At 41.2% G+C, this 12,144-nt stretch overlaps 1 protein-coding gene across 1 annotated transcript; it reads right to left on the reverse strand.

The window, feature by feature from the left end:
* Positions 1–1,492: 1,492 nt before the first annotated feature.
* LOC134003140 (trans-1,2-dihydrobenzene-1,2-diol dehydrogenase-like) lies at positions 1,493–4,972 on the reverse strand. Its single transcript, XM_062442302.1, has 7 exons — positions 4,883–4,972; positions 4,647–4,758; positions 4,385–4,548; positions 3,148–3,400; positions 2,360–2,484; positions 2,004–2,154; positions 1,493–1,602 (listed from the first exon to the last, which is right to left on the reverse strand). The coding sequence occupies exons 1-7, from the start codon at positions 4,970–4,972 to the stop codon at positions 1,493–1,495; spliced, it is 1,005 nt and encodes a 334-aa protein (XP_062298286.1).
* Between the last annotated feature and the right edge of the window lie 7,172 nt (positions 4,973–12,144).

Here is a 12,144-nt window from a genome sequence, read left to right on the forward strand (position 1 = left end):
ACAGTATCAATTTTGACTGTGTGACGTAACGCTGCACAAAAAACATGATGACGTGGTGATGATGATGATGATGATGATGATGATGATGATGATGATCATGATGATGATGATTATTATTATTATTATTAAAGATGGTTGCTTGTGTTGAAAGGATGTGACCTCCAGTTCATGGTCATAGGACAAGTAAAAGTGGAGTAAACAAGCTACATTTAATTCATTTTTCATTATTTTGGTATTAATGTTAATGCTACAGTCATGTACTCACCCCTGATCCCATCATGTCAAGCTATATACTGTATTCCACAAATAAAAACGGCAGATACCTTCACTCTCCCCATCTTCCCTCGTGTTAATCCCCAGAAGGATTCTTTCTTTCTTTGACCACCAAGGATGGTCAAAGGTCAGAAGTCATACAGTACGAGCCCCCTCGATGCTGGAAAGAGGACTGACTGACAGGGACATTATAGTAGGGCTGATGTTTGTCATCATATTACTTAAAGCTGAGTGATCCACCTGAAGCAATGTCTTCGTTAAATTAATTAAATTTAGAGTTAGTGCTATGGTACGGTTTCAGGGCAAACTCTAGGGGGAAAAAATATATTGCTAATGTAAATTTGTTGTCTGTTCTTGAACAGAAAATATCTGCAGAGTTTTATCATGATCTTTTTTGCATTCATGGGCTGTATCAGTGGGACATCCTCCAGGTTTTAGGAGTCCTGCGAGCCCAAAAAAAGGTTGAGAACTAGTGTTAAATGAGCCATGCTCTTTGCTGACTCATAAAGGCCTTTCTCTGTCCTAACCTTGAACAGCAGACAGTGCAACCTATTTTTGTATGGGGAACATGAATCTATTTGTACATTGCTGTAAGGGTCAGACATGACAGAACACTTTGATTCAAATGTGTCACTCTGAGTCTCTTCTTCTCTCCAGCAGATGATATTTGAAATGAAACATGGCTTTTGCAATCAGTCCTTTATTGGATTCATCAATCACGCACATCTCTCAGTGACAACATGGTTTGTGTTTACAGGCCTGGGTTTTGATTAAAGGATGTGACATCACAACAACTGAAAAATATTTGTTTACATTGTGATTTGGATGGTTTATACATGTTTTCAACCTGACATTTTTAATCTGTGTAATAGAAAAACGGACAGTGTTTACTTATTGTACTGTCTACATTGGGACTCTGGGGTAGAATGATTATGTTTGAAGCTATAATAAAGATGCTAAAAAGCACATGGAAAACAAACTCTGTAATAACACACCCATGATTTACATGTTCCAATAAATTACAGATTGCATCTTTAATTCAGTGGCAGCACGCTCCGAGTCACAGCTGCCTCAGTGACACTGCATCAGCTCAGGCTTTCTCACACAGTGCCATGAGTGATCTGCTTATACCAAAGATCCAAATCCCGCCTCAAGCAGCTCCCTCTGTTCCATCTGAGTAGGTTTAGGTCAGGTGAAGCAGCCCAGCTTCAGTGTGATGTCACTGGCTGTCCTGGCTAAAGACAACTCCCACCTGCTTCCTGATTTCATCCATGATCTCTGTCAGTAAGACAGAGTCTGCCAGAGGCATCCGTGGGCTCTCTTTAAGTCCTGCAGACGAGGAGTCATATTAACAGCGTGGTCACAGTTTAACAGGAAAATCAAAATGACAGATAGATAGTTGTGTTAATAACGGAGTTTAAATTATGCACATATTCACAATCACGTATAAATTATGTAAGCATGGATGCAAAGATTATGTAAATTAATGTAGGATCCAAATTCTAGGAGTGTATTACTGCACAAGCTAGAGGACATTCCAAGGACTGATAACAGCAGTGATTCTGAATCAATCTGATGAGTTTATTAGTGTATGACTATTCATCTTATTTCACCAAATTGCAGCGTCTTCCTTTCAAAGTCACCTTAGCTTTGAAACTGTGGTTTGGACTGTTCAAACAATTTTATCTCTTTGAAGACAAATACGCACCATTCCTTTTATCACGACTTACCTTTAAGCAGGCACTGCCTCACTTCCTCTGCCTCATAGCGAAGCCCAGTGCTGTTGGTGAAATTCAGAGGGAGGCAGGGTTCAGGCAATGGGTACTCCATCTCCTTGTCATTCACCACCAGAGTGGTAGGACAGTGCATGGGGCCAAGGACCTGGAAGGCAAAAAGAAGGGCATTTTTTGTGTTAATAGAATCCTTAAACTTAAACATACTGTACATGCAGTAGGTACGGATTTATGGCTGAATACTCCAATTTAATTAAATGTGAAAGCAATTAGCAGTCAATTCGGTCTTTGCGTGTCTCAATCATTTTTCTATTAAATCAAATGTCTTGTACAGGACTTGTTGCATTACATACTTTAATGGAGCCCTTAGTGCCACTGATGACAGCATCATTTGGAAGTCGAGCAGCAATTGAAAAGGTACAGAAGGCCATTCTCTTTCTGGAGAACTTCATCACCACAACCACTGACTCATCCACTCCTGACAAACATTTAAAAACAGTAAATCATTGTAAAGCTTTTGAAAAACATATCAATCAAGGAATGCTAACAATACTGCTGTTTATATCAATATCTTTCAACTTGCATTCACTTCACTTCACCTTAGGTCAAGACAGAAAGACACACTTCAATTAGGTTAATTCAGTTCAGATGTATTATATTATGTATATTATGTATAGGTCTTAAATATATACTATGAAAGCCTATTTTCATGCATTCATTAAATTGACAAATTGACAAACATAAAGGTAGAAAATTACATATATAACATGATGGTCTTACATTGAAGTATATCTTACTGTGAGACACGCAGTTACATACTCCCCTGCCAGTTTTACAATATAACTGTATTCTCAGGGGAGGATTTGGATTAGTCTGACATTTTAAAGATAAGTCTGGGATTTTCTGTGTGAAGAATTTCTCCCTAAGGTGTTTACATTTTGGACAGTTCATGAAAAAGTGATTTTTATTATTTATTCCCCCCCCCTCTGAGTCACACGAGGGATTCTTCTTTTCCTCCTTATTTTATGGTAAGCAGTTTCAATTTATGATCCCTGATTCATGATCCCTGATTCATGCTGTGTGGGTAATGATATTAATCTATATCACACCTCTGCTGTGTAACCTGTGTGCTGAATCATACCTGAGTCTAGCAGCACCCCTGTGGCTTGAATGGATTCTGGCCTCTCCCCGTTGAACACCATCAGCACAAACTGCAGGCAGTATACTCCAATATCCAGCAGAGCGCCTCCACCCAGCTCCTTCTCCACCGAGCGGGGGATATGGAGCTGAGGAGAGCCGAAGTAGGCCTTTACCAGCTTCACCTCACCTACTGCCTCCTCCGCAAGTAGTCTGCGCACCTCAGCGTGCACAGGGAAACAGCGGGACCAGATGGCCTGAGAGGTGCAGAGCAGACAGTTTATATTGGAGTTTTCACGTGAGCAGCAGTGTATTAACATTTCCTATATGAGCACTGTGGCAGATGTGCTTGTCAAACATGACATGACAACATGTTTTCCTCTACCATGATCCATGAATAATCCCATGGCATGCAAGGTTATGGTTCCTACATGAGTCACCTGTCTGCACTCATAGCAATGCACTGCAACTATTTAACTAAACTGTATTATAATATGAATTGCAAACTATTTTAATGTTTCCAAAATGTAGTTTTACACCTATAGCAGCCACCTGCAGCAGTAGTGTCTGTGGACGATTAAAGCACTCATTCAAAATTTCTGGAAATATATTTATTTGCTTTCTTGCCAAGAAAATCAGATGAGGACATCAATACCACTCTCATATTTGTCTGGTCAATACAAGGTTAAAACCAGCAGTAGGTTTGCTTAGCTAAGCATAATGACAAATAGCCTGCCTCTGTCCAAAGGTAACAAATTCTGCTGATCTGCGCCTCTAGGTCATCCACATTAGAAATCATTTGTAGGTTGAAAATTTCAAATTGAAAAGTTACAATTTCACAATGGGTCACATGGCACAATATTTCTTGACCAAGAGCAGTAACTGTGTTCCTTGCTTATGCTATACAAAGCTAACTGCTAATTGCAGCAGTATATTTACTAGACATATTTAATAGAGTCATCCATCTCACCAAACTCCCTGCAGGAAAGCTAATAAGTGTATTTTCCAAAATGTTAAACTACTGTATTCTGTTCTTTTTCTGTTCTTAACGGCAACAAAAACAAAATATTTGTAAGTACTTACTTCATTTGCATTTTCTAAAGATGAAGATAAACATGTTATAGACACTCTGTTTTTCATGTGTTAGGTCCATATCCAATGACCCCTACTGCCAGCAAATGGCCTCTGAGCATCATGATCTACATGATGCGACTAAATGACTGATATTCTTTCAACTTTACCTCCATCAAGAAGACATTGTTTTTCTTGGCGGTGGCAACGAGGTCTTTCACCTGCCTGGAGTTCATAGCAAAGGGTTTCTCACATAGGACATTCTTCCCAGATTTGAGGAACAGCAGGCCAACTCGCCAGTGCTCTGTGTGCAGCACTCCCATGTATACAATGTCTGTGAGGACACATGTTCCAAGCTCAGCTTCAAGCAGTAACACCAACACGACATGACCTCAGCCTGTACAGAGAGGTCATTCATAGCTCTTAACTCACCAATGTCTGGGTCGTTGGCCAGCTCTTCATAGCTGCCGTAAGCCTTAGGAATACCATGTCTCTTGGCAAACTCTTTGGCATGCTCCAAACTCCTTGATGCAATGACTGCTATCTGTATATGGGAGAAAAACACACACACATACATCACAGTGCAGCTCTGTCAGCAGCTCTGGTCAGTGCACAGGAGACATCCTGAGTGACAATGAAGATGTAGTGAGCTTGTTTGGATAGAGTACCTGGTGATCTCCAGGAGGCAGAGTCTTCACGGCCACGCTGAAGTCATGGCTGATCTTCCCTGCACCACAAAGTCCCCATCGGGTTGCCATGTTGAATTGGATGGTAAGTGACAAATGAGCAGGGTGGTGCTTTAGTAAAGCTCTGAGCTACCGGCGAGTTGTGACCTTGGGAAAGGATGCACGTTCAGGGGAAGAAACGTACTAAACTGTCATGCCTTAGAGCCAGCAGCACTTCAGCGAGAAGGCTCCTGCATTTATATTCTGGGGAGGTATCATGTGTCACCTTCCTTCTGCTCCCACCCTGAGGTAAAGGGTGTAGTACACACACACACACACACACACACACACACACACACACACACACACACACACACACACACACACACACACACACACACACACACACACATACACACACACACACACACACACACACACACACACACACACACAAACACACACATCTTGTTGTGTTGTTGCTGATACAGGCCTTTCAATCTGGGCTGAAGTGGTTTACACCAGTTGTCTCTAACAATCTGTAACTGGGCTATCAATGGGGCTCTTGCCCATCATTAACATGTTCAAGGGGGAAAAAGTGCACAGTGTACACAGCAAGGGTTCACCTTGCCCATAGATCAGCAGGTCAAGTATTGGAAGCAAGAGCTGCTTTGTTTCCCACTGAGAGAGAGGCACTGATTAGCCTGCGATGGTTTGACAACTGCACAGAAGCCAATGATTAAACTGGAGCCTCATGGGGGTTGCTGGGATAAATAGCTGGGTTCACAGAATGCTCGTGGAACCCACAGCAAAGCAGTTTAACTGGCCAGTAAGCTGAGCCAGGATGACTATGGAAAAGCATCATCTCAGTTGCCCTTGAGCTAAATATTATCTGTTTAGCCAGACAAGGCGGCTGTGTAAACTTCCTGCCACATGCTGCCAGTAGAGGACACTGTGTTGTCAGCAGAGTTTACTTTCTGTAAGTCGGAGGATTTGGCATGGCTCATTGCAAGGAATTATATAAAGGTTTGCAAAATCAGGTGAACCAAAAAGAAGGCAGATGCACTGCCTGAGGTCATAAAAACACCAAATGTTTTAAATTTAACATATTTTCCTCAGTAATTGAAAAACAAACAAACTTGTAGATACAAACATATTTAATTTGACCTACATTAATATGATCTTATCCAATAATATCAGTATATGTAGAAGTATATGATTTTTTTTTTATTTCCTGCAGGTACTGTATTATGATAAGATTTTTCATGAGAACATAGTGTCAGTGTTAGCAACGTCTTCATTATGAAATACATTTTGTCAATGACTCTTCTCACTGGCTGTTTTTTTTTTCTCTGTTTCTCTTCCAAATGAATTCTGGGAACTGTGTGCCGTTGTCATAACAACAAGGTACCAGCTGGGCAATTTGTATGCAAATGGCATTGGGCTTGGCCTGATATCCCTGCCTATACCACAGGACCTGGTTACCATGGGAATGCCCAACTCCTCCTTGAGTAATTTTTTTTTCTTCACTTTTTGGGGGAAAATGAGAGCAGTGTTTCTCTGGCAGGACTACACAGTGACATCACTATAAGTGCTAAGAAAGGAGCTAGTGAGTGTGAGTGAGGAGGTGTAACCTGACAGGGAAAGGGCAACTAGATTTTGAATTGGTGTGAAACAATGAATTGGTTCTGTGCTGCCTGACATGACTGCCACAACGTAGAGGCTCAGGTGGTGAAAGAAGGATGTTCTGGACAGGATTTGGACAGGGTCCCCTGACAGTTTTGCACTTGGACCCTGACGCTCAGCAGAGCCATGGATGCCTACTTTTCAGGACACTGTAATTTCCTGCTGACAGCCGCCCTCTCCTACCGTCTCCTTCACTCAAGGTCATGAGAAGAACAATCTTATAAACTGATCAAACTGGGCTCTAATGACAAGTGGCCATCAGAGGGTGGAGTTTGGGGTCCTGGGCTTCTGAGTTTGCAGAGCCTGACACAGGGATGGAGGTGGGCAGTAAAGATGGCTCCAGAAAGTGAAAGTGAGGATGAGCCAAGTCATTCAAGAACCTGGCATGTGGAAGTAAGCCAGCACCTCATTAATACAACATGGCCAGGATGAGTGCCTTCCTCTCCTATCACTTCTCCTTGTATTTATTTGATTAAGAATTCATGCATCATCTCTTGTCCGCTTCTTCAGTCCGCCAAGTCTTGGAAGAATGGCAACCGATGGGTCATGTGACCGGTCACAACAGTTTCCTTGGGGGTGGATCATTTGTGAAGCCTGTGGAGATGGTTGATCACAGCAGACAGTTTAGCTTCACACATTGTCAAGTTATTTCATTTGTGAAGCTTGTTGTCACAAAGACTCTGTCCCCCTTTGTCATTGACAATGGCAACACACCAGTGTTACTGCAGAGCTCCTAAATCTCAAAGTCTGTGTGAGATCATGTCAGCACTTTAAAAATAAGTAGTTTGGCGCGCAGGTGGTCGAGTGGTTAGAGCGAATGCCATATACGCAGCCGACCCAGGATCAATTTCGGTCCTTTGCTGCATGTCACAGCCCCCTCTCTCTCCCATGTTTCCTGTATGTCTACTGCTAAATAAAGGTGTCTATGCCAGACAAAATCTTTAAAAAATAAGTATTTTTTGGAAAAAAACTGAAAGAGGTTAAACCCAAACATTCAAAATGAGAAAAAAAAAGTTTAAAGCTTTTTTTAAATGTAGAAAAAATAATATTGGTGTTGTTTAACTCTCTGAATTTGGCTACAATGTGGCTCTGAAAGAAACTGTTACCATGTAACAGCTCCGTATTTCATCAGCAACTTCAAGTTAATGGGAAATAAAAAGGACCAGAGAGAGGCACCTTAATCCTATTTTGATTGATGCGGATATGCAGAAGGTTTTTTCCTCCTCCTCCCCCTCCAGCTGTCTGTGTAAGTGAGAGCCATCCTGCTGCTGTGTATTTTTCTTTTCTTCGGGTGGTGGGGGGACTGTATTGCAGCAGTTATGGGAGCACCATCACTCCTTCATCTCTGTCTCAAGGTCACTGCAGAGGAAGGGTGACAGGCTAGACAAGCGCCAGGAGGTGCCAGCCATTTTGAGGGGAGGTTGGGAGCTTGATGAATCCAGGGAGGGAGAGCGAGGAGTAATAAGTCATTTTGTCAATGCTACAACATGTTCTGATGTGTGGGCCAGGTTATTTTTTTTCCATTAGAAAAAGTGTGATAGAGGGAGACTGAGAGGAGCGAGCAGAAATGGGAGCCTTTGAGCTGCCCAGCATTGTGCTGGCCCTTTGAGAGTCCTATCACTGTCTGCAGCACACACACACTGAGAGGCTGAGCTGTGGAGCAAGAGCAGGCTGGACCAGAGCTGACTAGCTTAACAGACCTTCATCTGGGCGTTAGTGCAGATGGGGAGGGGAATGGGACATAGAGTCAGTCCAAACACACATACAGCTGTTGCATTAGGTTACCATTCTTTATTCTGTGTTTCCAGAGACATTTTTTTTTAATTTTCAGTCAAAACCACACTTGCCATGCTGAGGTTAGTCCTTCCAGTTCTGCTCTCTTCATGCGGCTACTGCACAACACTCTAAGATGTAAACACTCACAGGAAAGTCACACAGGGCAGCATGTCAGCAGGCTGGTTATCACATGGTTGATAATTTCATTCTAACCGGTATTGCGCTTGTTGATGATATCTGGTTGCCTCCTGAGGGTTCACAAATTGCACTGTTAATTGAACAATACAGAATAAGTTATCAATCTTGGGTACCAGCTGTGCACATTGCTCCCCAAATACCCCTTAGCAATGTGACCTAATCCTCACATCTATGAAACAACTCGCTTCAAATAAATGTAAAGCTTAATATACTTGATGTAACACTTGTAAACACAATCTGTGTCTATAATAACTAAAACATATAGTTATTGCTCTCAAGGACTCAAAGTTGCAGGTAGAAATACAAGCAGCTTTATTAAGTGAGTTTTAATGATTACAAGTGTGCTAAAATATGTCTCCTTGTCTCTAATTATTACATTTAATGGAACTGGAGTTTTTACTGACCAACAAATGAAGTCCTGTGAGAAGAAGTTTTGTCCCTATGGGTAATGTTTATTTCTGTTTGAGTGCTAAACAAGTTGTCCAGTCTATCAGTGCTGTTGTTTCACTGAGTAAGTACTATCCGTCTCTATTAACAGCAGCCTGAATCTGGGGAAAATGTGACACACTCTCTCTCTCTCTCTCTCTCTCTCTCTCTCTCTCTCTCTCTCTCTCTCTCTCTCTCTCTCTCTCTCTCTCTCTCACACACACACACAAAAACAAAAAGAAGCTTTGTCTCTATCCACCATGGTGCTAACTTGTATCGGCTGCCTGTGATTGTGTGAGGTGATATGGAATCCATCTTGGAGCCCCTGCTGAGGTGAGAGTGGTAGACATGTCAGGAGCCCAGACATGGGGCAGATACAAACCTTTGTCGTCAAGCTGATAACGTCCATTTCGGTTTGAGGAATGCCCATTATGGAGTGTAGAGCCATCACCTCTGTGATGTTTTGCATGTCCGTATGAGAAGCAGCATCGGGGTCATGATGTCTTCATGCACATGGAATACAGCTGAGGTGGAGGTCGCTGTCATACATTCATATTGAAATGTTTTTATCTATTTATGGAATTTGGTGTTGATGCTCTGCAGCTAAAAGTGATCTTCTTAATGAACTGAAGAGCAACAAAGAAAGCTGAAAAGAGAAAGCAAATTTGTCCTCATTAAAGGCCTGTTACTACTTTATACGGTATTAGTAAATGTTAATTAAATTTAATTTAAAAAAATATTATTTACAACTGAAAAAAAACTTCATAAAGTGCTACAAAGAAGCTAAAAACAGAAAAGTTTATTATTGAACAATATAACATTAATACAATATTTATTAATACTTAAGTTTGAATCAGAAATGTATACCAACAAGCAAGTACAATTTTAAAAATGTTTATTGTAACCTCTAAACTTAGTCCAACTTTTTTACACAGAAAGATTTCTTCAGTAGGGGGTAAGACCTCCCTGAGCACCCTTCTTCACGTGACAGAAAAACTGCTCACTGTGACCAATGTAGCTGCTTCACCCACCTTTTGATTTCCCACTCCATCAGTGGTCTGTATCCCCCCTGTTGGCCAGTCACACTGGCTCCTCTGCGGGGAAGCCGAAGCCATTAAGAAGCCAACACATTCCACTGCGTCTCCCTGTTTAATTGCCTGATAGGGCTTGTGATATTTTTATCAGCTGTCCTGTGGCGGATGGCTGCCGAGGGGGGAGATGTGCGTGTGTGTGTGTGTGTGTGTGTGTGTGTGTGTGTGTGTGTGTGTGTGTGTGTGTGTGTGTGTGTGTGTGTGTGTGTGTGTGTGTGTGTGTGTGTGTGTGTGTGTGTGTGTGTGTGTGTGTGTGTGTGTCTACGTTTCATGCCTCGGTACACCCCTGACAAGAGAGCTGCCTGCTTGCAGGAAACCCTGCGCTTCTGTGCACCTGCATATCAAACTGTGTGACCCAGCCTCTCAGCCGTGACATAGCACAGAACATCCATACCTAAATACAGCTTTGGCTTTGACGCCCCATCATTATTATGCTACAGATAATGGATCGTGTCCTTATCGCGTTTGAGCTTTGTTAAATATTATCAGTGAGAAATATTTTTTCTCACATATGCAGTAGTTCCTCCACAGTGGTCACAGGGGCATGTTTTCATGCGGTTGTGAGGTTTAAAGATGGCCCTGGAATAAATGGTGGATGGATTTATCACTACAAGTCTGCTATCAGTATCAGATCCTGCCTAGAGACTTTATATACAGCTACACAGGTTATACTGGACCTCGCTCTTTCACACACACACACACACACACACACACACACACATAGAGACACTAACTGGTAACATTTCCTAGCACTTCCCTTCCGGCTGTTAGGTTTATTAACTGTATGCTTGTCCACAGTCAGAGTGATTTAGGGCTTTGCAGTAAGGTGAAGGGAGGAAGAAGTGTCAGTGGGGGAGCCAGAGAGAGAGAAGGAGAAAGAAAGAAACAGCATAGGATCGTTATTGGAGCTCCGGAGCTCACTAACTACCGGTCAGCATAGAACCAGGGAAAAACCAGTTGGCTCATTTTTCCAGCTGGGTTTTTGACAGGGGATTAGGAAGTGGATTTCACCTCCCTGGGATCTTTTTGAGTGCAAGCTCTGTCTTATGTGGAGATTATTTAATTCGTTCAGCAACTTCCTCCATGCAGGCTAAGATATTTCACTGCGGCCACTCCACACTGATTGGATACAGCCAGTTAGTCACACCATCTCACAAAGAAAGCACAATTCTTCCCAAAATAGAGTAGATGTAAAACTCTTAACCCTGGAATAAATACATGAAAGAATCTGCTCAATATTTCATGTTCAGTCTTTGGAGTGGACAGTGGCATAAAGTATAATCTCAGTCAGTACAGTCACAAGTAAAATGTATCATAATCTATTGCACTTGAAAAAAATAAAAATAAAAATAACATAGGCCTTATGTGACCTACCCAAATAAGGCCTGTTTTTCTATTTACTCCATTGCCACTTTTAGCTCTTTATTTTTTTAAATTTTCAACATGACCAGCTGATCCTGCAGCTGTGCAGGGGCACTGATCTAATTTGTGCCACTACATAAATAAAAGTTGATGTTGAATGCTATGGAAGAATTTCTCTTGTTTTCTTCCAGGTATGTCTGTCCTTAGTGCTGTATCATCATTATTATTATTATTATTATTATTATTATTATTATTATTATTATTATTATTATTATTATTATTATTATTATTATTATTATTATTATTATTATTATTATTATTATTAAAATACCACTAAATCAGCTGTAGCTACCTAGCTAAGTAGCTTCATGAACTGGTTTAAAAGAATATGTCTGGCTGACTTTCAAATGTTTTCCGATTATTCATTTTATAAAGAGAATTTTCTCATTATTCATGAAATACTGAGGCTAAAGCTGCATATCTCATACAGTCAGCAGTCTCACAGCTGATTTTCTAGTAGACATAGTGCTGCAGCTCATAAATATTTATTATTAATTAATCTTTCAATAATTTTCTCAATTAATAGTTTTGTCTACAAAATGTCAGAAACATTGAAAAATGCCCTTTTATGATTTACCATTATCAATGATCAATAGTTTCAGGTTATTTTTCTGTCGATCGATTAATCCAATCTTTGCAGCACTAATATAATAGCATTGTTCTGTA

This window comes from Scomber scombrus, chromosome 1, assembly GCF_963691925.1.
Source record: "Scomber scombrus chromosome 1, fScoSco1.1, whole genome shotgun sequence".
Classification (NCBI taxonomy): Eukaryota; Metazoa; Chordata; class Actinopteri; order Scombriformes; family Scombridae; genus Scomber; species Scomber scombrus.